At 45.9% G+C, this 26,184-nt stretch overlaps 1 protein-coding gene across 2 annotated transcripts in view; it reads right to left on the bottom strand.

The window, feature by feature from the left end:
* Nucleotides 1–26,184, bottom strand: part of TOP2B (DNA topoisomerase II beta) — a 115,602-nt gene that overhangs the window by 30,225 nt on the left and 59,193 nt on the right. For both annotated transcript variants that reach the window (XM_054019941.1, XM_054019940.1), the window contains exons 9-17: nt 23,033–23,134; nt 22,802–22,939; nt 20,632–20,770; nt 18,254–18,411; nt 12,068–12,193; nt 2,904–3,014; nt 2,708–2,813; nt 2,421–2,530; nt 7–99 (exon numbers count right to left, since the gene is read on the bottom strand). In XM_054019941.1, the coding sequence (XP_053875916.1) occupies nt 7–99; nt 2,421–2,530; nt 2,708–2,813; nt 2,904–3,014; nt 12,068–12,193; nt 18,254–18,411; nt 20,632–20,770; nt 22,802–22,939; nt 23,033–23,134 (1,083 nt within the window). The remainder of the gene's footprint in view (nt 1–6; nt 100–2,420; nt 2,531–2,707; nt 2,814–2,903; nt 3,015–12,067; nt 12,194–18,253; nt 18,412–20,631; nt 20,771–22,801; nt 22,940–23,032; nt 23,135–26,184) is intronic.

Genomic DNA, 26,184 nt, shown 5'->3' with positions numbered 1-26,184 from the left:
ACTAACCTCTGGAAGGCCATGTAACCGACGCTGTCTTCGGTCTTCCATGAAGTTTGTTAACCACTCTTTTCGGTCATCAATTTTCTTTTTACTGAAGGCCTGCAAATATTTCAGTTCGTCTTATTAGCATATACAGCATTACACATGTGTAATTTTAATAATTATTGTAAAATGTTGTATGGTTCTTTTAAATATGCAGTAACTTTTATTAAAGGTAAAAATTATAAAAACAATCTGTATAAATTGCTGCTCAAATAGAGGAATTATTTAAATACATATACTCTTGTATACCCGCTCACAACAAACTACTCTCATTATACTCAGATCATTTATTGTTGGTAGGTTTTCAAACTGTCAGTTCTCTGATCAGCAGGATCTTGAGCGTTACAATACTTTTTGAGATCCACACAGGCCTTGCGGATCTTGCAGGCCTTACTGAAGAAAAAAACTCCCTCTTTTCAGAGTAGAACTTTACTTTCAAGTTAAACCTTAAGTAGCTGTGAGCTTCTCTCACATACAGATTACAAGGTAGAGCCCGATGAACCACACCCTGATACCAATATGAAGCTTAAATAAATGGCTTTGGAACTAGAGAATTCTGTAGCTGTCAGAAGAGATATTCTCTCTCTCCCCTGTCAGCTTATATCACAAGTCTGTTCCAACAGCCACAGGGCTGCAATACCACCGTCCATAACTGCTGATCACTCACTCCATATTTGGGGGTGAGAGTGGATCCACACACTTGCAAATCTACCAGATGCACTGTTCCCCCAGCCAACCACCAACCACAGAAAACAGAGAACACAGAAAAATCCAGAGGGTGCAGGCTCCATGCATCCTGCCCTCATTACCCCTCACAACAGAATGACTTTGATTATACTATCTTTCACACTCACATGGGTGGGAGAGGGATTGGGTAAGATTTGTCCCATAAGAGTGAATGATTCAGAAACACAGAAATAATGGTGTTCTAAAAGTAAATGACAACCATGCAATATGGCCACTAGTAACTTTGAGCTCAATTCTAACTGAGATATGCAGGTGCATATTAATATATTATGTGAAAATTCCATACTGCTTATTCAACTACAAAAGTAGATTTTTTTATATGGTGTGGTAATAATACATGCATATTTGAGATTAGAACCGCCACTCACTGGTTTCCCTAGGTGAAAAAAATGTATTCAGAAAAGCATGTAAATTCTTTTTCTGGAATTAAAATTTCAGTTTAACTAACTAACTACCTGGTTCAAACAGTTGCCACATAACATTCATTTCTGTGACCGGACCAAATCCAAAACTTAACACACTGGCTTGACAATGACCCTCATGATCCAACCCTAGGTAATTTAGTCCAGGATGTAGCCATAGTCAGGGACAGTTCCTGATAGCACAGCTTCATTGGAATTATGCTGCTAAGGAGCAGGAAGATGCCAGGGATACAAATCCAGTTCAGAAGTATAGGCCTTTTGTGGATCCCAATGGCCGCACAGACCATTCTGTGAGGGGAGAGGGAAGTGGCCAAATCTGTCCCCTTTCCAACTAGACCAATGGAGGACAACCTTTGTAGGTTATCGTCATGAACTTTTCCTTCCCCCTTAGCTAATTGCCTTCAAGTTTTACTGTAGAAAGGAGCAATCTGGTCCTTGGTTTTCACACAGATTGAGTAGAGACAGAGTAAAGAGCTATGATTTGGTCCTGTGTATTTTGGGACGAGCAATTCTGGCTCACAGACTGTCCGTTTATCTGTGCCTTCTAGGTGTGTCATGCTTCTCCAGCACAGAGTAAAAATGTTTTAAAAGAAAATGTAGGTGGCAATAATTTTCTGCATGCTATTCTATTTCCATTTTATAAATCATTCAGTAAACTACCCAAAAAAATTATCTGAACTTTAAAAATTCATGTTATTCTGCTCTGATACAATCCAGTACAACTCTTTTTAGTAGTCCAACCATATAAGCCCTAGAAGGCCCACTTCCATCCTCCAAAAAACCTACTCCTAAAGAGAAATGTGGAGCTGCCAGGGTGGAGTCTGAAAGAGATTAAATGAGTATATGAGTTTGCTGCCTTCCACTTCCTACAACTCCAGATTTGCAGGCCCCTTCACCAAAAGACACTAACAGAGCTAAAAAAAACCTTTTTGTTGAAATTAGTTAATTAAAAAAATCATATTGTCAGTATCCCTTTAAGAATTGTTGTAATGTCCTTGCATAATGTCAGGTGGTGAGATAAATGTTCACAAGGCCCAGCCTCTGAATGGGAATTGTAATATTGTTCAAACATCAACAAAATAACCTGAAAAATGAAAACATAAAGTAAGTAACCACTGTACACTAAGAGTCAGGATTTCTTGACCCAATACTTGCTGCAATTGATGACATTCATAAAACATAGCACCCAGGAGTTTTAAAAGTTCTTACCAGTGTAATGGCAGCATCATCTTCAGGACCAGCATATCTGAATAAGATCCGATGCCTCTCCATGTCAGCAAAGTATTCCTTTGCTTCTTTAGCAGTGCTGGTACCCAAACCTGCATGATGAGGAGAAAACATTTACTACATAATCAAACTATTTGAATTATCATGTAATCTAACAATTTACTGGGATTGACTTCAGAAACTATTCTACTAGTGCTTACTAAAACAAACAGACACCACCCAATTATTGCTTTTTCAAGTCCATGAGTGTTTTTTTTTTTAAAACAAACCTTTGTAGTATTTTATCTTCCATGCTTTATGATTCTCCATATGTTTCTTCCACTCATCAAATTCAGGGATACTGTAGAAGGCAAGTTCCTGCTTACTTTTGCTTGCCTTAAAAATAACAAAAATATACCTAGTCAGCCTTTTTTATAATGTTATCTACAATACATCAAAACTTTATATTGTCAGTATAAGCTGTACCTTTACAATGGGAGTAATGAATTCCTCAAGAAAACCATGTTTCAAAAGAGATGGCCAATTGTGATGAATAAAGTTGATTAACAAGCCTTTTATGTGAGATCCATCCTGATCCTAAATATGAAAAAGGAACAATATCAGTGAATACAGCATATTAGCTCCAGCGCAAATGAAATGACAAAAACAAAGACAATGTATGATTAAAGAGTCAATGTGTCAGTACTTACAAATCTCACTGACCTGGATAAGAATGAAGCAATGTTTTTTTTAGTGGAAAACATTTAATCAAATGGGTAGTTTCAGTTCTGGGTTGTGCAAGCATAGCCCAGGGGACAAGACCTCCTGTAGCAGAAGTCCTCAGAGAGTGGTTGCCAAAGCACAAAGTACCTACAACCTTCTTTTCATCAGCAGCAAGACAACATAGATGCAGAAGTGTATGGCTTGAACGGAAAGGGGAGTGGCTGAATGGATCCCCGGGACAGGTTCTGTTCTTCAGCAGCGTCAGCAGCAATTTAACAAAATGGTTACTCACCCTGTGCAGTCACTGTGGTTCTTCGAGATGTGTCCCCCTATGCGTGCTTCACTCTGGGTGTGCTTGTGCCCCCTTGTGCCTTTGATCAGAGATTTCTCATAGCAGTGTCCTTTCGGCCCGCTCATGCATGTTACTCAGCCTCAGGCTCCGTGCTATTGTTATATAGCACTCCACAGGTGTCTCCCATGGTGCTCCACAGCAGAGAACTCCGAAGCAGAGAGGAACGAGGGTGGGCAGTGGAGCACCCATAGGGACACACATCTCAAAGAACCACGGTTACTGCACACGGTGAGTAACCATTTCTTTTTCTTTCAAATAGTGTCCCTGTGGGTGCTTTACCAGGTGACTACTAAGCAGTTCCTCTTAAGGAGGAGGGGGGCTTTGGAGTTGAGTCCAATATAGAGGAAAGTATAGCTGATCCGAATGCTGCATTGGAAGCAGAATTGTGAGTTACTGCATAGTGCTCAGCAAACTAAGTATAGAAGTCCAAGTCGCAGCTCTACATATGTCAACGTTGGGAACATTTTTGAGAAAGACTGTAGAGGTGTGTAGCGAGGAGGTGTGGCCTCGCTCAGGGAGTGACAGGAAGGGACCACACTATGCTTCCTGGTGGGCAGAACCAGGAGAGCCATGTCTGCCCCGCTGGAAGCGGAAGGGCCGGACAGGAAGCGCAAGTACAAAAGACAGGACCTGCAGCTTAGTTGGGATGGAGCCACCACAGGAGACAGACGCATCCCGCCTGTTGCTGGAGCCTGCAGAGGAGCTGCCAGGGCTGCCTCCTGAGGACTGGCCAGAGCTTCCTGCGACTTCAGACAACCCCCACAGTATAGAGGTACCAAACCCCAGGGATGTAGGAAGTAGCCCAAGAGAACTAAACACCTGTTTGGTTGACTGTTGGTCTGATACAAGGTCACCACGTTGCAGGTGGATCCCTGCTGACCCAGTGGCAGACCACTCCGCCACTGTTAGGGCCCTGGGCTGGTATGCAATGAGTCAGGCAGGCCCATGTCCCCCTACCCCCTGCCACCCCATCCCTGGGGCGGCAGCACCCCATCTTAGGCCAGGAAGCCTGTGGTACCCTACCATCCACCCCGCCTGAGCCCCTAAACTGTGCTGGTGCTCACCCCTGCCTGAGCCCCTAGACTCTGTTGGTGCTCACCCTTCCCTGCGGCTCAGACTGCTTTACCTTTCTGCCCTGATTGCAGGCCAGAGGCTATTAACTGTTTGCTGCCCTGCCCTGACCGAGGGCCCAGGGCTCATAGACTGCTGTACTGCTCTGCCTGGCTGGAGGGCCGCAGCATTAAGTGCAGCTAATTCCCCCCTTTTGAACTCCCCTTTACAGGTATGTGACAGTGAGGAGGGAGGGCCACACACCCTACAAGGTGGAAATAGACCTCATAGAGTGAGTTTGTATGTCTCAGGGTGTTTGGAGATTACAAGATTGGTAGCAACAACTATGCAGTTGGATATCCACTTAGAAAGTCTTCGTTTAGAGATTGCGGACCCTTTTGATCTGTCTGTGATCAAAACAAATAATTTGGAAGTCTTTCTGAAAGGCTTAGTCCTGTCAAGATAGAAGACCAAGGCTGTCCTGACCTCAGGTGTGTGTAAGAGCGCCTCTTCTTTGCCTAGGTGAGGTTCAGGGTGGAAGATCAGGAGGTGAATGGGTTGGCTGACAAGGAACACCCTGTACTGAAAATGGTCCTGACCAACAGCAAAGCATAGGCATCTTTTGTGTAGTTGATGGATCTGTAGGGCCCTATCAAATTCATGGCCATGAAAAATGTGTCACGGACCATGAAATCTGGTCTCCCCTGTGAAATCTGGTCTTTTGTTTACTTTTACCCTATACTATAGGGATTTAACAGGGGAGACCAGAGTTTCTCAAACTGGGGTCCCGATCCAAAAGAGGGCTGTGGGGGTGGGGGGTGTCACAAGGTTATTGTAAGGTGATTGCCATATTGCCACCATTACTTCTGTGCTGCCTTCAGAGTTGGGTGGCCAGGCACCCAGCTCTGAAGGCAGCACCCCGCCAGCAGCAGCGCAGAAGTAAGGGTGGCAATACCATACCATGCCACCCTTACTTCCACACTGCTGACTTCAGAGTTGGGTCAGGCCCCCTGCAGTTACAACACCGTGAAAGTTCAGATTTAAATATCTGAAATCATGAAATTTATTATTTTTAAAATCCCATGACTATGAAATTGACTAAAATGGACCATGAATTTGGTAGGGCCCTACCTATATGTAAATATGCCTCCTGAAGATCTAGGGCTGAGATCCAATCCCCTTGGTCCAGTGATGGCATTATTGCTGCATCACCATTTTGAATTTTTGCCTTCACAAAGGTGTTGAGTAGCCTTAAATCTAGGATGGGTCTCCAACTGCTGTTCTTTTTTGAACCACGAAACACCTGGAATAAAACCCCTTCCCTTTGTGTTGCTACAGAACCAGTTCTATAGTACCCAAGAGTAGGAGAGAGCCTATTTTCTGTTGTAGAAGGTTCTCGTGAGAGGGGTTCCTGAAGAGGGACGGGGAAGGGATGTTGGCAGCCACAACAGAAGTAAAGTGAATGGAGTATGCTACAGATATCATCTCCCAAACCCATTTATCTGTGCTGATTGACTCCCAAGCCCACTGGAAGTGGTAAGGATGGCAGGTGAATCAATGCAGCTGGTAAGAATGAGGATGGTAACTCAGGACTCAACCACCCTGTCAAAATTGGTGCTTGGTGGTAGAAGGCTGTGAGGTCACAGGTTGAGAAGTTGGTGGTTTTCTTCTCTGGAACCGCTGTCTCTTGTGTTGAGGTTCTTTTGATCTCTGAGAGCTTGAAAACTGGGCAGGATGGAATCTCTGTGCCATCTGGGACTTACTAAACTTTCTCTTTTGGGCAGGTGTATAGATCCTGAGAACACAAAGTAGCCCAGGAGTCCTTTAAAAAGTGCAAAGATTGGTCCATGCTGTCAGCAAACAGTTTACTACCATCTACCGGGTGGCAGTATCAACAGTCAAAGGAGGCCTGCAGAGATGTTCTGGCGAGCAGCTGGCCTTCTGCAATAATTGCCTGGAATTGCTCTCTATGTTCTGCTGGTAGATGCTCAATAAATGAGTTCAGCATGGTATAATTTGTATGATTTTATTTCGCCTATAAAACTTAGTAGCTGGCAATTCTGAATTGTAAAGTAGCTGACTGAGTGTTGTCAGTAGCATGTCCATGGCATGTGCTGAAGTGATAGTAGCTGAAGGAGTTGACGTTATCGTATATCTCAATTGCTCCGAGGGGTGTCGAGATGGAGCCCTAGCAGGCTTCTTCAGTACCGAGTGAGAAAAGGCAGCGCTCTTCTTGCCGCCTCGCTCTGTTGACAGTAACCGAGCCCAGAACTTTACAGTCTTTGAATTTGACGGCGCCTTTGGTTCCTGAAGAACCAGCAGCCTCATAGGTACCAGATTGGAGAGCAGTGGGTGCCAAAGTATCTGGAGTCATCAGAGACCACGACTTCTTTGAGGTAGATTCCCTATGTGGAGAACTTGGGGGACAGCCTTTAGGAGTCTTATAAGAGGAATCTTGGGTCCTCCTCTTAGATGCCATCAAGGAGTGTGGTTTGGAGGCAGCGGATTACTCAGTGACCAGCAGATGGGGGGGATCCCCTGGCCATGGACAGAGGCTGGGCGCAGTGAGATCTCCATCATGAAGAATCAAAGTTTGATCTCCCTGTTTTTTTCTGGCTCTAGATTTTAATGCCAGACATAAGTTGCACTTCTGGGAAATAGGAGATTCCCAGAGGTAATGGATGCACCAGGACTGTCCGTCACTTATTGGGATTGCCTCCCAGCACAACAGGTAACCTTTGAAACCAAGAGAACCAGGCATGTCCTCCCAGTAAAGTAAAAATCTCTCAGGAGGGTAGAAACTAATATATATATATATATTTTTTTTTGTTAAATTGTTTTTAAACTAGTACAGCTAAAACTAGTACTAAGTACTGCTAAGGACAACTACAATAAACTAACTACTAAAAGATCTAAGGGGACAGTTGAGGTAAAACTAAACATAGACAACTGTTAAGGCTCCATCTCAGGCCAAGGCAGTTGAGAAGGAACTGAAGGTGGTTCACCCATGCAGTGCTATATAGCAAAAGCACAGAGCATGAGACAGCATAACATACATGCATTGGCTGAACTGACATTGCTATGAGAAATCTCAGATCAAAGACACAAGGCGGCACAAGCATACCTACAGTGAAGCACCCTACAGTGTAGCACACTGCTACAAAAAGAAGCTTCCCTTCCCAGTGGAATCCTGTACACTTTCTTGTGGTGAATACACCAAGGGATACGTCATTCTCCAGTGACTCAACAAGTTGTGATTAGCCCAATATAAAGTCATAGATTTTCAACGGATGATTGCCTTTCACTGTAGCAGTATGTAGTCCCAGATGACTACTCGTGGCAACTGCTGAAGCCGGGCGTTACAGCATCGACGGCTTCGACCTGCTGTGCCATGTGGCACACCTGAAGCATGGCCGAGCCACATACATTCGGTCTGATATTGCAGATACCATTCAGCTGATGTCTATCGAATTCTGAGATACCATCCAGGTTGGCAGTTTCTGACTGGCACATGTATACAAGCCTCCAAGCGTCAGCTGGAACCAACAGATTCTACCAAGCCTACCACACCCAGCTGTCTACGTCGGAGACTTCAACAGCCATCACACGGACTAGGGGTATAAGGAGGTTGACACCAACAGTTTACAACTTGCAGACTGGGCATCTCGAAACGACCTCGCCCTAATCCATGATGCTAAGCAGCGAGGCACGCTCCATTCTTCTAGATGAGATCGTGACTATTCTCCTGACTTGTGCTGGGTCAGTTCAGTTCATGGCCACCCTCACCCAGCAACATGCCAAGTTTTGGATACTTTCCCACGCAGCCAACACAGACTGTTGCTGATCCATATCGGGCTACAATTTCCAGTTGTCAAGAGTTCCAAAAAGAAGCAGTGGAACTTCCGAAAGATACCGGGAAGCGCTGGAGAAGAGAGTGGTGACAAACCAGCCCGGCATATCTCGGTAAATGAGACCTACCTTCGCTTCTGTGGTGCTATCTACAAAGCAGCCTGCAGAGCCATCCCAAGCGGCTGCCGCCCGGTCTACGTCCCTTGTCTCGATGTGAAGAGCACTGCCTCGTTCGAGCGGTATGAGGCATCTGGTGACCCAGATGTCGCTGACCATCTGATTGAATCATTGGACACTGCTCGCCAAGCCAGATGGGAGGAGACGACCGAGAGGATGAGTTTTACCTGCTGTAGACGCAAGTGTTGGCGTCTGCTCCGACGCCTTGGAGCAGCACAGCAGCCACCTGCACTCTGCTGACCTTCAGTGACACCCAACCAGGTAGCTGGACACCTACTTAAAGTGGCCAGAGCACCTTTGGAGAAACAGGTGCAAAAACAAGTGAGGAACGAATGGCGTATTTTTAAACATGAACACCAGATCAGAAGCTGCCCACAACCATTCACTATAACAGAACTGGAACAGACACTAGGTAGCATCAAGTGCGGAACAGCTGTGGGCTATAACATAACTCCAGAATTCCTGAAAAACCTTGGAAAGGACCCAAGTCAAGCATCAAGTTATTGTCCCATATCATTATTGTCGGTGTGTTTCAAGGCTCTGGAGCGCTTGGTCCTACAGTGCATATTACCCGACGTGGAGAGAATTTTGAGCCCTGACCAAGCTGACTTTCGCCGAGGCTGTAGCACATGCAACAAAGTACTTGTGCTGACCACATTTGTTGCAAATGGCTTCCAGAGAAACTTGAAAACAGGCGCTGTTTTCATCGCTCTAACAGCGGCGTACGATACGGTATGGCACACTGGCCTGCTCGTGAAGGTATCGTGGGTCCTGCTACCTTGGGTCACAGGCATCGTTGAACTGTTCCTCCCTGATAGACAGTTCAGAGTCCATATGGGGGAGGAGACAAGTGCTTGGAGACAACAGAGCAATGGGTTACCCCAGGGCTCTGTGCTTTCACCAACACTGTTCAACCTTTACATCAATGACCTGCCAGCAACGGAGTCACGAAAGTTCATTTACGCAGATGACATATGTTGCAGTACCCAGGCCCAGACATTTCATGAGCTTGATGCCACCTTAAACTGGGACATGATAAAGTTAGCTGACTACTGTAAGACTTGGCGCCTCCAGCCAAGCGTCATAAAAACAGTCTCCAGTTTGTTCCATCTTCATCATGCCAGCGCAACCCAAGAACTGAATGTTTATCTGAATGGTCAGCAGGTGAAGCATAAAGTAGAACCGGTTTATCTAGGTGTGACCTTAGACTGCACACTGAGTTACCATGCCCACCCGAAGAAGACAGCAGCTAAAGTTAAGATGTGGTACAATCTTCTTAGCAAACTGTCAGGTTTGTCATGGGGTGCTCGTGCTCAAACTCTGCAGAAGTCAGCTCTTGCCACCTCATATTCGGTGGCGGAGTACTGCGCACCAGTATGGAGCCGATCGTCACACACCAAACTGGTGGATATGCAGTTACATGCCGCCATGCATATCATCTCCGGCACCCTGCGTCCGACTCCACTCCCATGGCTTCCAGTTCTGAGCAATAGTGCTCCTCCTCATATCAGATGAGAAGTTGCCACTGACAAGTTACTGGAGAAAGTATGCACCAATTCAAGCCTGCTGCTGCACAATGACCTTTTTAAACCACCAGCTGCACGTTTGCCATCCCGCCGCCCATTATGGTCTCATCCGCCATGCCAGGATGTTAGGGCGGAAACACTCTGGCGAGAGGAATGGATATCTATTATAATCCCCAACCAGTCCCTCGTCACTGACCCCACAATTTGCCCACCTGGTTTTGACCTGCCCCATCGCCAATGGTCCCTGTTGAACAGGTTCTAGCATAGGGGCAGGATTTTATAATTGTACTATGAGAATTAATGTATGATTTGATTTCTTCCTACCAGCCACCCTTTTTGAATAGCAGAAAGGAATGACCCTCTGGGACTTTGGTAGAAATGCATCTGACAGATTGCCAGTGTCTGTACTGATGTTAAGGCAGGGACAGACCAGAACAATCCTTATGACTGATTATGGTCACCCTTTTGTTTCAGGATAAGTTATAAATGTCTACTATGGTTTCCTATATGTATTACAAATTAGGCACTCTAGTTAAATATACATTTCTTTGTTTTAAGGTTTAGTAAGTAAGAGGCAAGATCTTGTATTGTGTCTATGTTAAGGAGAGTAGAGGAACTTTGAAGACCTGGGCCCCAGTGTGAATTGTTTTGATTATAAGATTTAGGAAGGCTTAATTTACAATGTCTTTTGCTCTCAAAGGTCTCTGTAAAAGACTGTTTGTGTGATGAGGAATGCATGCATCAGGACAAGATAAGGTGTGAAGGCCATTGTTATAGCCAGATAGTCAAGGAAGAAGGAGTGAAGAGACTTAATGACACCAGAGAACCATCAACGCGCATCCATAATGAAGAAAGGGCAGATTGACGACCCTGACGTAAGGCTGGCACCCCTAAAGACAATTGATTAAATCAAATCCGGGACAGGAAGACCCTCTCGGAGATGTTTTGGAATGCTTACATCAAAAGATAACTCCAATTAAGAAGTAACCGGTCAGAAACTGACATAGCAAAATCCATAGACTTCAACAGAATAAAAAAAGACTATAAGAACAGGGTGCTTTGCCATGGGACTTTGGGTTCGTCTTGTCACTACTCCAGGAGCATTGGATCGCAACCGACAGAGCCTGGCTCCCCTCTGAGACCAATCTGGCTGGCCATTAGATTGATCCAGACTCTGGACTGGTAGCTATAAACATCAACTGGCAGGACTGTGTGTGTGTGCATGGTGTGAGCATGGTGTGTTTGAAAAGCATATGCTAACTGCTGTATTCTCAATAAATGTGGGGTTTTTGCCTTCTCCCCTATATATTTTTTTTTAAATGGGGAGAAAAAGAAATAAAAGGTTCTTAATCAACTAAGATAACTACACTAAACTAAAAAGAAGAACAGGAGTACTTGTGGCACCTTAGAGACTAACAAATTTATTAGAGCATTTGTTAGTCTCTAAGGTGCCACAAGTACTCCTGTTCTTCTTTTTGCGGATACAGACTAACACGGCTGTTACTCTGAAACCGTACACTAAACTACTTGACTAATCTAACTAAACTAAGTCTGAGGTAAGGCGAGCAAGCGCACTGCTGGAGATCCAACTCGGACCAAGGGCAGTTGAGAAGGAACTGGGGGATAAGGAGGCCACCCAGCACCAGTTAATTGCCACTGCAGGCCTGAGACGTGGAGAGTGCATGTGTGGCCCAGCCAGGTACTGCTGTCAAAATTCTCTAACTAGAGGCACAGGGTACACAATCACCTAAACTGGAGCACCCACACGAACTCCAGAAGAAGAAACAGTGGTTATAGGGAAATCATTCCCCCAAGGAACATCAAGCAGTGGGGAGCTTCTCTGCACAGATTTGTGCCCTCCTTCTGCAAACGCTAGGTAAAAGTGATACCTACAAAACTAGCAAAAACGAAAAACCAAAGACTCTACAATATCTTAGTTTTGTGTTTTTAAAACCTGCATATCTCAAACTAACCTGATCAGTCATGATCATAATCTTTCCGTATCTCAAGGATTTTAGAGATTCTGGATCTTCATAGCTCTTCTTGTACTGCAGACCAACTATTTTGATAATGTTATTGATTTCTGCATTTTCCATAATCTGTGTAAAAAAGCAGAGATTCAGCATGGGGTAAAAAAGCACGATGAGTTGATACCTTGATATTTGTTTAATATTACGTCAGCTATACCAAAAGTTCCCCATATTTAAGAGTCTCTTAGTTCAGGTGCTGTTCTTCCTTACCCAATGTTGCCAACTCTTATTATTTTATCACAAGTTTTGCAATATTTTATATATTCTGGAAGCCCCATCTCCAAAAGTCATTTTATTAGGTGGGAATCTCAGATTTCAATAAAAAGGAGTTACCTGTTCCATAACTGGCGTTCTTCGAGATGTGTTGCTCCTGTCTATTCCACAGTAGGTGTGCGTGCTCGCCACGTGCACCGGTGCCGGAAGTTTTTCCCTTAGCAGTACCCATACTGGGGGAGCACCGCGGAGACCCCTGGAGTGATGCCTGTATATCGCGCTATAAGGGGAGCCCCAGGCTCCCCCCACCCTCGGTTCCTTCTTGCCGGACAACTCCGACAGAAGGGAAGGAGAGCGGGGTGTGGAATAGACAGGAGCAACACATCTCGAAGAACGTCAGTTACGGAACAGGTAACTGTCCTTTCTTCTTCGAGTGATTGCTCCTGTGTATTCCACAGTAGGTGATTCCAAGCAGTATCTGTTGGAGGTGGGTAGGAGTTCACAATGGTTCGGGACGAAGTACCGCCCTGCCGAACTCGGCGGCGTCCCTAGACCGGAAGACAATCACGTAATGCGAAGTAAACATGTGAACTGAAGCCCACATGGCTGCCCTACAGATGTCCTGAATGGGGACATGGGTGGCGTAGGCAGCTGATGAGGCCTGAGCCCTCGGAGAGTGGGCCTTAATGACAGGAGGCAGGGGAATCCCTGCCAGGTCATAACACGTGCGTAAGCACGAGGTAATCCAGCGGGAGAGGCGCTGGGTAGAAATAGGTTGCCCTCTCGCCCGCTCGGCTGAGGCAATAAAGAGTTGAGAGGATCTCCGGAACAGCTTAGTTCTATCCAGGTAAAAGGCCAACACCCTACGCACATCGAGCATGTGGAGGCGGCGTTCCTCGCTAGAGGAGTGGAGCTTAGGGCAGAGCACAGGGAGAAAAATGCTCTGCTCCATGTGGAAGGTGAAAACCACCTTCGGGAGGAACGCCGGGTGTGGGCGAAGCTGGACCTTATCCCTATGGAAAACCATATACGGGGGTTCTGAGGTTAAGGCCCTGAGCTCCGAGACACGTCAGGCAGTCGTGATCGCCACGAGGAAGGCCACCTTCCACGAGAGGTGCGACCACGAACACGTGGCCACTGATTCGAAGGGGGGGGGGCGTGAGACGTGACAAGACCAGGTTAAGGTCCCATTGTGGCATGGGGGGCCTAGCATACGAGAACGAATGGTTGAGGCCCTTGAGGAAGCAGGAGGTCATAGGATGGGAGAAGACCGAGTGTCCTTGCACCGGCGGGTGAAAAGCCGATATGGCTGTGAGGTGCACCCTGACTGAGGCCGGTGCCAGACCGTGGGTCCTAAGTGATAAAAGGTAGTCTAGGACGAACTGGAGAGGTACAGCGGAGGGGGAAACTCCCGGCTCGCTCGCCCACCTGGCAAACCTGGACCACTTCGCCACATATGTCCGACGCGTGGATGGCTTCCTGCTTTCCAGGAGGACTCGCCTTACCTGCTCCGAACACGTGTTCTCCTCCTCGTTTAGCCACGGAATAGCCACGCTGTCAGGTGGAGCGCCGCCAGATTCAGATGGAGGAGGCATCCCCCATCTTGGGAGAGGAGGTCCGGGCAGAGCGGTAGCACCCTCGGGGGCGGGGGGGCGCCAAGAGGCGTAGGAGTGACCCGTACCAGTACAGGCAAGGCCACGCCGGGGCTATGAGAATGACCCTCACCTTGTGTACTTTCACCTTCTGAAGGACCTCGGTGATGAAGGGGAATGGGGGGAAGGCATAGAGGAGCTGGCCCAACCAGCTCAGGAGAAACGCGTCTGAGATCACGCCCTTCCCCACCCCTCCCTTGGAACAGAATTGTGGGCAGCGCCGGTTCTGGCGGGTTGCGAACAGGTCTATCTGGGGAGCTCCCCACTCTAGGAAGATTTGGTGGGCGACCTCCGAGTGGAGGGACCACTCGTACTGGGGGGGAGAAGACCCTGATGAGGCGATCCGCTTGCGTATTGCGGATGCCCGGGAGGTGAGCCACTCTCAGGGAGATATCGGGACTATACAGAACTACCACCAGGCCAGGGCTTCCCGGCAGAGGGCTAGGGAACGAGTACCACCTTGCTTGTTGATATAGTACATGGCGGCGGTGTTGTCCGTGAGGACTCTGACCACCCTGCCATGGAGATGCGTGAGAAAAGCCACGCACGCCAGATGTATCGCCCTGAGTTCCTTGACATTTATGTGCAGGGACAAGTCTGGGGTCGATCACGTACCCTGGGTCTGTACGTCTCGCATGTGAGCTCCCCAGCCCAGGTCCGAAGCATCGGCCGTCAGATCTATGGATGGGCTGGCCTCCCTGAAGGGAACCCCTTGCAGCATATTGCTCGGGAGGGACCACCATTGAAGGGAAGCCAATACAGGGGACGGGATTGTGAGGACCTTGTCCAGGCTGTCCCAGGCCTGGGAAAATTGGGAGGCTGGCCAGAGTTGGAGTCTGGCATGGTGGACCACGTACGTGCAAGCCGCCATGTTCCCCAGGAGCCGAAGGCATGACCTGGCTGTGGTCACCGGGAACGAGGAGACCAAGGCAATGAGGTCCCTTAGGGTCTCGAACCTGTCCAGGGGAAGAGAGGCCGTGGCCTTGGAGGAGTCCAGGAGAGCTCCAATGAACTCTATGTGCTGGACGGGCACTAGAGTAGATTTTGCCTCGTTCACGACTAGACCTAGGTTTTTGCACGTGGCCAGGAGTAGCTGCATGTGGGACTCCACCTCTGGACGAGAATCGCACTTGAGGAGCCAGTCTTCCAGGAAGGGGAAGATTTGCACCCCCTTTTTCCTGAGGTTCGCTGCCACCACTGCCATACATTTCGTGAAAACCTTGGGGGCTGTGGATAGGCCAAAGGGAGGACCGTAAACTGGTTGTGCCCCATCCCCACCACGAATCTGAGGAAGCATCTGTGCCCCTCGAAAATGTGGACATGAAAGTAAGCGTCCTGGAGGTCCAGGGCCGCGTACCAGTCTCCCGGGTCTACAGTGGGGATAACAGAAGTTAGGGACACCATGCGGAACTTGGAATGGGTTACGAACCTGTTCAGGTCGTGCAGGTCCAGGATGGGTCTGAGACCCCCTTTTGCCTTGGGGATCAGGAAGTATCGGGAGTAAAAACCCTTGTCCTGGAACTGTGCTGGGACGCGTTTCACCGTACTGAGGCTGAGCAGCCAATCCACCTCCTGACCCAGGATGCGGACCTGCTCAGGATCTCCCAGGGCCACACTGGGGGGGCGGGTGACTTGGCAGCGGGGGAAGTGAACTGCAAAACGTATCCCTCAGCAATAGTGCCGAGGACCCACTGGTCCGATGTTATACAGGACCACGCCCTGAGGAAGACAGACAATCGGTTGCAGAACACAAACTTTATTGGTCGGGGGGTCTCCCTGGCAACAGGCCCAGTGCCCCCCTGTAAATAGTCAAAACCGCCTCTTTCTCTGCCTCTTGCCCTTAAAGGGACCAGGCTGCTGGGTAGAGCGGGACTGCCTCTGTGACCTGCGTTTCTGGTCTCAAGGCCTTCTGCACGGGGCCTCATATCTGCCCCTAACGGGTTGAGCCGCCGGGAGCGATTTGGCCTTGTCCTTTGCCGGAGGGACGTAGAGGCCCAGGATCTACAGAGTGGTGCGGGAGTCTTTCATCTCATGCAGCCTGACATCCGTTTGGTCCGCAAAGAGCGCCTTGCCATCGAACGGGAGGTCCTGCATCAGGGATTGGGCCTCCATCAACAGACCCGATAACAGGAGCCACGATGCCCGGCACATGGAGATTGCAGACGCCGTGGAGCGAGCCGCCTTGTCAGCCGCGTCCAATGCAGCCTGTAGGGACGCTTTAGCCGCCGCCAACCCCTCTTCCACCAGAGCTTTGAAGTCCTTCCTATCCCGGTCCGGGAGAAGGGGCTTGAACTTAGGCAAAGACTCCCACAGCTTAAAGACATACCTGCTGAGTAAGGCCTGGTGGTTGGCTACTCTCAGCTGAAAACTAGCTGACGAATAAATCTTTCTGCCAAAGGAATCAAGCCTCTTGGCGTCTTTGTTCTTAGGGGTGGGCGCGGGTTGGCCTTGGCGCTCTCTGTGGTTCACCAACTCAACCACGAGCGAGTTAGGTGCCGGGTGGGAGTAAAGGTATTCGTGATCCTTCGCAGGCACAAAATACTTCCTTTCAGCCTTCTTGGAGATAGGGGCCAAGGAGGCGGGAGCTTGCCACAGGGAACTGGTGATATTGGCAACAGCTTGGTGTAACGGCAGGGCCATGCGGCCCAGTGCCGAGGGAGACAGAACGATGAAGAGGGATTCAGATGGTCCCTCCATCTCCTCGGCCTGTAGCTGAAGGTTGGATGCCATCCACTTTGGCAAGTCCTAGTGCACCTTAAAGTCCTCCTGCGGGAGCAAAGGCAGAGGCGCCACAATGGCATTGTCCGGTTCCGGAGACGCGGCACACGAGGAGTCGAGGTGCCGGGGCGTTGAGACCCAGGTCGGAGTACGGTCTCGGGTCTGCCGAGTCCTGGCCCGTCGACTTATCCCGTGGGCGGCCCGACGAGGCCAATGGAGCCTGGGATGCGACGGAACAGGCCCCGGCTGAGCCGGTAGCCGCTGCCACGGTGCCCACTGGCACCATTGTCCTTGCCACGGGGTACCGTGCCATTGACCCTGTGGGGTACCTGATCACACGTGTCTTGGCGGGAGGAAGGGTGCCGAGGCTCAGGTGGCCAAAGAGCGTTCGGTGCCTCGGGAACGCGGAGTAGAGGGGGCTCACAATTCCCATCTTGACGACAGGTCGGAGGGTCTGGCCGGTGTTGACAGTGGCCGGGAGTCCCCCGATGAGCGATCACTGCGCATCGAGCGGTGCGGGGACCAATCCCCGGAGTGGGAACTGCAACTCGCCAAAGAGGTCTGACGGGCACCTAACGGGGGCTTGCCTCGAGACCTGGGGCCTATACTCGGTTGTGAGCTCGGCATGGGCAAAGACATCCGTAGTGGTGATGTCTGGGTCGACAGCACCGGGCTGCTCCGCTCCACATGAGTCAGAGGTCTCAAGCCCGGGAGGGTGGAGGGGGGAACCAAGGGCTGCCCAGCACGGGACTAGCCCCCCTTGTCCTTATCGCAGCTTCCCTTGCTTCCTGGAGAGAGAGCGGTGCTGAGTAGTCGAAGGGGCCTTGCTAAGTACCAACAACGCAGCGGCCGATGCCGAGTCCGATCTGCGCATCGGCGTCGGTGTTAATGCTGACTCCATTAGGAGAGCTCAAAGTCTGAAGTCCCTCTCCTTTTTGGTTCTTAGTTTGAACGACCTACAGATTTTGCAGAGGTCGCTAATATGAGTCTCACCAAGGCAGCGAAGACACTCAGCGTGAGGGTTGCTCCTGGGCATAGAGCGGCGACAGGAGTTGCACGACTTGAAGCCTGGGGCACAGGGCATGCCCCAAGCCCAAGCTAACACTGAGAACGATCCAACGTACGGTACCACTAGGGAAGAAAGGCTGCAGCGGAGCTGGAGCGCAAAGTTCCGACTACCTTCACTGGCGGCAAGAAGGAACTGAGGGTGGGGGGGGGGAGCCCGGGGCTCCCCTTATAGCGTGATATATAGGCACCACTCCAGGGGTCGCCGCGGTGCTCCCCCAGTACAGGTACTGCTAAGGGAAAAACTTCCGGCACCGGTGCACGTGGCGTGGAATACACAGGAGCAATAACTCGAAGAAGAAAAGTAAGTTTCTAGCCCTTACATCTGCTGAACCTTTTGAAAATGCAAACTCTGAAGGCTCAAACATCAAATAAAGACATACCAAAAATCATTATTTTTAAAATTTCACAATTTTTAAGCCATTATATATACTGAAGCGGACAAGATTTTTTAACATTGGGGGTTGGCAGTACTGCTTACCTGCTTGTGAGAAGCTTCCCGAACATTGAGAATTTTACCCCTGAGTGGGAATACCCCATATCTGTCTCGTCCAATGACCCCTAAGCCAGATACAGCTAAAGATTTGGCAGAGTCTCCTTCTGTTAAAATCAACGTGCAGTCCAAAGAATGTTTGCCACCTGGGGAGGGGTGGGAAAAAGGCAGGAAAGAAAGCAAACCAGAAAATATGTTTGTGCTAAATTACCGGTTTTCTCCCTAAACCAAAACGATAGATAATTCTTCAATACAGGGTGAATTTCACTCAGGATGTGAGACCGTCCATACCACTTAAGCTCCACAGTAGGAGCAAAGCAACCTCCCCACCCACTCCTCCTTTGAGGAGGTTCTCATCCCAGCAATGGGCTGGTGTGGAGGGGAAGATGGATGCAGTGGAAGAGGGTGGAGGTGTCTCACACAAATCCAGGGACCCAAAACTCCTGCATAAGGAAAACAGAGGAGCAGTGGCTGTTATATCTTTGATTGAATAGCCACTTCTGGGTGGCTGTCTTGCAGCCCTACACGATCTACAAATGACATACACTTATATATGCATATATACACTAAAGATGGGTTATTCATCCCTCTCACCCATATAGCTGCATAATTTTTATACAAGTAACTTCATCTTCCACTGGCCCTCATTACGTCTGGTTTTCTCATACACACAAAATCCACAAGTCTGGACTGGGTAACCACATGCAAAAGTGCAAATACATGGAAACTGCTCAATGGATCAAAGTATTGATACCCCCTCTATCTTCTCTGGAACCAAGCCATAATCCAAGTGTTCTGCCTCCATCTGACAGAAGCAGAACAACAAGACAAGAATACTTGTTTGCCTAGGGAAAAGCCTCAGATTTGGGACTTCTCCACAAGCATTAACGTATTAAAACAAGATGATTCTCTCTTGTTCCTCCTTCATTGCTAGGGCTGCAAATAGTTTATATATTTCATAGGAATCTTTTCTGGAACGAAGGCCAGATGTCAGTTCCACTCTTCTGGAGCCTAATCCATTCTTCTGATACCAACGACCCTCTCAGAGGCTGGAGAAAATGATTAATCCTAAACCTCAAAAAAAGGCATATATAACTTCCTCAGAAAAGAGAGAGACCTTGTGCTCTCCAGATTCCTCACAGTAATATGAGTCTCTCCCTGACTTAGCAGGTTGCCTTTTTGAATCTGATGATTTGAACAGTCGTATTTCAAAAATGAACAAGGCTCTGAAAATTTAAGAGATGGACTTTAAGAGTATGTCTACACTGCAATTAGAAACCCACAGCTGGCCCGTGACAGCTGACTCGGGCTCGTGGGGCTCAGGCTAAGGGGCTGTTTAATTGTGGTGTAGACATTCAGGCTAGGGCTGTTCTGGGACACTCCCATCTCGCAGGGTTCTAAAACATGAGCTCCGGCCCAAGCCCTAATGTCACTGCAATTACACTGCAGTTAAACAGCCCCTTAGCCTGAGCCCCAGGTTTTTAATTGCAGTGTAGACACAGCCTACATTCTCAGAAAACCCCATATGAAAATGAAAACCATTAAAATGAAAATGTTTAAAGAGGGCTACTCCTTTCCAATTCTTAATTTTTGGAAGCTAAAGTGTATCAATATGGTTTGTTTCTGGTGCAAAGAGATCAGTTATCAAATTATACTAAATGCCCAAAGGCGAGACTGTTTCTCTGTCCCTAAGATCTCATCCCTACCTAAAAAATACTAATCCCAAGTGATGGAACAATTTCTCCCAAGGTTTCTGTGGCTAAAAATCTGGAAAATGTTCAGAAAAGGGATTACAAAGCCTCCTCACATGTCTTACATGGTGCTACCTAATCACAATGAATTATTACCTAACAGAATCATAGAATATCAGGGTTGGAAGGGACCTCAAGAGGCCATCTAGTCCAACCCCTTGCTCAGAACAGGACCAATCCCCAGACAGATTTTTTGCCCAGATCCCTAAATGGCCCCCTCAAGGATTGAACTCACAACCCTGGGTTTAGCAGGCCAATGCACAAACCACTGAACTATCCCTCCCCCCGAACACATTACTTATTATGATGTACCTCTCTCAATAAAAAACAAATCCTAAGTCAGAATTATTAACTCCTTACCGTAAAGCATCTGGTAAGTCTTAGCATCAGACTGACAGCTGCAATTGTAATTTCACTGATCATTAAAAATTTGCATAGAGAAGTATGCAGTTCATACTTTTTTTGACAGACCACTAACATAATGATAAACTATCTTTACAAACTTGTGTAAAACAGATTTAGAGCTTCTAACAGTGATCTATCAATTGTTGATACAATTAAAGATATAAACATAATAAACTTCTTGGCATGAAGTAATCATATTAAAGCTCTTACCAGCATCATTAGCATCATCTAGTTTTGGAATGCCTTTGATTTTACTGTGCTTCACTGATGAACATTTTTTGTTCAGCTGAGTCTGTGCTTTGAATTTGACCCAGTTCAGAATACTCTCTACGATACCACAATTAGAGGCCTATAAATGATAGATTAGAGTTCTGCATGAGCACAGAAGTAGAGCTTCACACACTAACTTAAAATAATGCAGTAAAATGTAAGAATCCAATCTAAGATCCATTAGTGGTTTTCAAATACCCCCTAAACAATTTTTAAAAAGCATGATTAAAAAAATATTCAAGGAACTAACACCACATGTACATTAGCATCCAAACAACCCCCAACCTACCCTTACTCTTCTTTTCTACCCCCCACATGTTTGTTATTATTCTTCTCCCCCATTCCTGCTTCCCTTCCCCACTTTTTTTTCCAGTGTTTTTTTCTATGAGTTATCTATTAAATTGTAAACTTTTAAAGTAAGGGACCTGTCTTATACTAGGTTTCTGAAATGCCTAGCACATTTTAGGTACCATGATCCTGATTCTATTTACACCAAGGCCAGTTTACACTTCTCTGGCAGCATAAAGGGAGTGAGCTACATTTACACTCACTTTAAAGACCTCTTTATATGTTCAGAATGCTATAAAGTGGCCTGAGTATAAATGAGAATTGGTACCTATATCAGCAAACCACCAGAACTCTACCCAGGAATTCTATGACAAGGCAAGACAATTTTATGCAACACAAGTAACATATTTCTATAGCAAATATTTCCACATAGTAACTAGTTGTAGAGATAATTTCACACCAAAAAAACCACCACCGGAGGCAAATACCACGTGCTTTGGCTTTTCACTATTCCCTAGTCATAAAAAATTCACTGGGTAGAGATTTAATACCTTAAGTATAAAATGCACACTTCTAGCAAAGAGTACACACACTGCAAATAAAAAAAATATTGCCAGAAATGGAAAATACTTAATAAAGTGCAATTCTGGAGGTTGCATCCAGTCTCACATTATCATGATTTGTTGTTTTTCCCTTAAATACTAAAAGGTTAGAAGAAATGCGGCTGATTCCATGTAATGAAACTAGGGTTTTTTTTAAACTTTTTATTAAGGCAAAGTTATAATAAAATCTTAACATACTACATCGTATATTACCTATTCAACATCAGGTTAATGTTCAAAGAACCAGCTAACAATTCTGGCTTGCTGGGTGGGAAGTCTTCCTCCTCTGAATTTGCTAAAAAAGGTAGCCAAATTTCTAAATACCTTCCTCTTTTTGGAGCTTCTCTTGTGTACACACTTGGCTGTGGTATAGTTTAATACAGACTGTCCTTGTAATGGAAAAGCTTTCACACCAAGTTTGGAACTAGTATTTTAAGACAAGGAGGTTACATTTTTTTATTTATTCAGTGTAAATCTGTTTGATATTAGGAGTACAAGCTGTAAATCTCCTATTCACATGCTGCTACATTTCCATATAGGTTACTGGCACTAAAGAGGACTCAGTTTAATGAATTCTGGCTGAAATTTAATTCTACTTGTTCTTATTTAATAGAGCCTTATAAAGAGGCACTGGTGAGGGGGAATCTGCATTTACACCAGTGCATTTGTTTAAAGAGGCTTTACCTAAACTGTATGAATTAAAACATAAACCCGTATTTTCAAGTTATATTATTTGAGGAGAGTATATATTTTTGAATGGCATATTAATAGTTGTATGTTACTTGATTCACAGAAGAAAAGACAAGTTCTTCTATGCGCCCTTTTCTAAATAGCATAAGAGACATTTCAAAGGACAAAGTAGGGAAGATAATAATCCTCAACTCAAAAGGTACTGTACTATCAACATTTGTAAATGCCTGTCTTTGTATTAGAAATTTACCAACATAAATAGTATGTAATCTGCCATAGGTGGGTGAGCCATGGAAATGAAATCCACATGCAAATCGGGCAAGGGCACAGTGCAGCCTATTGCCCCCACTACTCAGACTAGAAGGGCAGCAGAAATCCCTCCATGCCATTTGCTGTTTTTTGAAGTTTCTGGATTCATAAAAATGCAGATTCTATAACCCAATTCATCTTGTACTTCATTTGGGAGCACATGAAAACCTGATCCAGGATGCAATTCCTGTGTTCCTATCATAAAATCATATCATACTTACTGCTTTGAAAAATTTCTCTGATAGCTGGCACTTGGACCCAAAACTTTTAGGCTGAAGGGTCATGTTTTCCTTTGTCTGAGAATCAAAAGTTGGATTTTCAATCAGGCAATTCACAAAAACCCATATATGATTCTTCACCTGTTGAAAAAACACAGAAATCAATTCACTTATCAAAATTGTTGCCTCCATTCTTTTTCAGTATTTGTTTTTAGTATATATGAAACTACTTGCCTGAAACGGTTTCACTGAAACTCCAGCTTTGTTCTTCTTCTTTACCACCTCAATCAATTTACCAACAATCTGATCCACTACATAATCAACATGCCTACCACCCTTAATGGAAAAAAAAAGAAAAAGAAAACCACTGAAATTCCAAACATCTTGCAATTGTGTTACCAAAAAAAATGAATACAAAGTATTCATACTGAGGTTGAATAATCTATATACAGTATGCCATCATTTATTCAAGAATATTTATCATTATATTATAATGTAATGCTACAAAAATTTGTTTAAAGCTTTTATTATACCATATAGTAGTCATCATCTGTGTGGATGCACAGATGCAGTGTAAGACAAAAGGAGCTCTATATTTTGCACCCTCTGTGCAATGGCAGTCCACAAATATAACCCATGGCTTCACAATATAGTAGCATGCATGCCATCCCTGTTTGCCAGATAGCTCAGAGACCCTGAAGCTCAGTAATGGTATATGCAACTCCACATGACCCCCAGCAGGGACCTTTGCCTAACGGGCAAAACTGGTTTTAGAGTATAATAACACAAGCATCTGAGTGTGGGTTCTTTCTCATCAAGTCAAATTCTCCTCATTGCAGAGGTTTAGGCCCAGATCCACAAAGGCAGTTATCCTCCTAACTTCTACTTGTAAATCCAGGCCTGAGTGTATAAAATCTGGCCTGCACATGCATCCTCAGATTTACACCATCCATCACTATTCCTTCCTTCACCTATGCAATTCATCTCTGTTTTTCTTAGCAGAACTTCTAAAACGCTCCTGAAAAACACTGACAGCTATTTGTGTGCTGCTAATCTGAAGCAAAACCTTTTCCTTGCTACTCTGTGCCTCATATTAGTACTTAGGAAGAGGAGCAGACCAGTAATGACCTAGTAGAGAATCCAAGAAACATCCCACCAGCACAGAGCAGGAGGACTTGGGGAAGGTCAGCAGCCTTCTTACCACTGCTCAGGCGCTACACACACCCCTTATTCTATGCCTGCTGCTTCGGCACCATAGACACAGGGGCCATATACCTGACCATATCACAAAAGTCAGCTGACTACCCGCTCTTGGGACCATGGAGCATGCAGCCATTTTTCTAGCACTCAATAGCAGTCTGTTGGAATCCTGTCCAGCTACTGCCTGGATGCAGGAGAAAAGGAAAGTGGTTCTCTGTACCCTGCACCTCATCCAAGTGCATTTATGCAAGACCAAACAAGATTTTTTCTTTATTCTACCACAAAAGCTGAGAGTGCTGAGAATCCACAATGCCTGTCAGCTCCCATTGGCCACAAATGGTAGCTCACAGGAATTCTTCAATTAGCTACGCTGTCTTCAGATGGGCCAGAATTATTATTTTACATTAATGAACTGAGACAATGTATTTAACTTCCAACTAAGATTTCTACCTTCCAACTTTGGTACAACGGAAACTGAATATAGGATACCCTTTACATCCCTAAACTTCTGAGAAGTTCAAACAGGAAGAATACTCAGCTACCATTTGTAAAAGCCAATTACTACAGGTTTTGCAATCAGACTCTACTACATCAGAACTGATTTTTTTTTAACCTGTAAATGGTATTTCATCAGTGAATAAGGTGAGTCTCTAAGTAGATGGGTTTTCACTTCAGTCACATTAGAACAGGCACAGAAATGTCACAAGCAAATTAAAAAAATGCTGAGCACCCAGGAAGTTATCTTGAGGCTCCTACTAGCTTCCTCAGCTGCAACTCTCATATCAATTACACTAAAAAAAAATGTACAAGTGAAGGATCAGACACACCCATTTGGAATTAAACTGGTTAGGGATATAAAGGCAATTCACACAAGATTTATGCAGGAAAAAAAAAAAAATCAAAAAACCCCCTAACAGTGACTGTCCTTAAAAAGAGGCACATAAAAGAAATATGACAGATATAAGATATATCCTAAAATAGATAACTACAATTAAAATAAAACCACCACAAAGAGAGAGGCAGTAAAAATGTCCTTATCCATCAGGTAAGAAAAACTGTCCATTACCTGAGTGAACAAATTTAGTCTGTTGTTAGATGGGATCTACAGGTTCTCTTAACACAGTAGGACAGAATTATTTTTAAGAGCAGAAAACAGAACAATTTTACCAAATACTGCATGTGCAGCAGCATATGTATTTATTTTATTTCAGATAACATCGAATTAAAGCATGCCTGGAGGACCACACAGGAGCTCTGCACATCTGTTCTAGGAAAATATTGCCTCTCAGCCCAGGAGGCGGCAATGGTTCTTGTGAAATGGGGCCATACTCCCAACAGCGAGCCCTAACCATTGTAAGCATCACTGATACAGAGAACCAGAGGTACTGCTGATGGCATGCAGTACATGCAGGCAGGCATCCTGCAGGTCTGCAATGGTAAGTAATTCCCTGAGACAATAGCTAGTAAAACTGATGGTGATGAACTGTTTAAACAGTTCAAGTCCAAGGTAGGACAACCTCCCTATAGAGGGAATGGGAATCTTCATCTAAGAGGAACGATATCACTCATCTTATGGCAAAGAGGTGCTGGGCTATTTTTCATGCCCTGGATATCTTTTCTGGGAGTTGTGAGGAGAGACTGGAGGATGGAGAAGCTCATAGAAGTATGTAGTAACCATCTGCAACAACAGATATTCTCTATAATAATGAGTCTGTACTTTCCAGCCTTGCAGCATGATCCTCTCATCTTGTAAGTATGGTAAATCTCTTATTTCCATTGCTCATAAAAAGGGGATGAATACCTGAAGTTAGGTTTGGGGAAAGAGTAAATCCTGCAGGTTGAGGCTTCCATCCCTCCACCCATTAAATGGAGGTCATGAGAGATTTTATTCTTTAGGGCTTAAGTGCTTGATTTAAGGGTTCCCAAAACAGATGTCTGCTGCCATAGGGAAGCTGTATTTTGCTGAAAATTCTCCTCCAGATCAGTATCTCTGTCTAAGTGCACTGTAGGCTAGAATTAGCATAGCCTCTAATCTAGTTGAACCTGACAGATCCATGCAGTGCTGCTCCCCAGATTATTAGAGAGGAACTCTAATAGAAGAAGAACTCTGTGTGTCCCGAAAGCTTGTCTCTCTCACCAACAGAAGTTGGTCCAATAAAAGATTTTACCTCACCCACCTTGTCTTT

The sequence above is a fragment of the Malaclemys terrapin genome, chromosome 2, assembly GCF_027887155.1.
Source record: "Malaclemys terrapin pileata isolate rMalTer1 chromosome 2, rMalTer1.hap1, whole genome shotgun sequence".
NCBI lineage: Eukaryota > Metazoa > Chordata > Testudines > Emydidae > Malaclemys > Malaclemys terrapin.
This window is presented reverse-complemented; position numbering and strand designations above follow the sequence as displayed.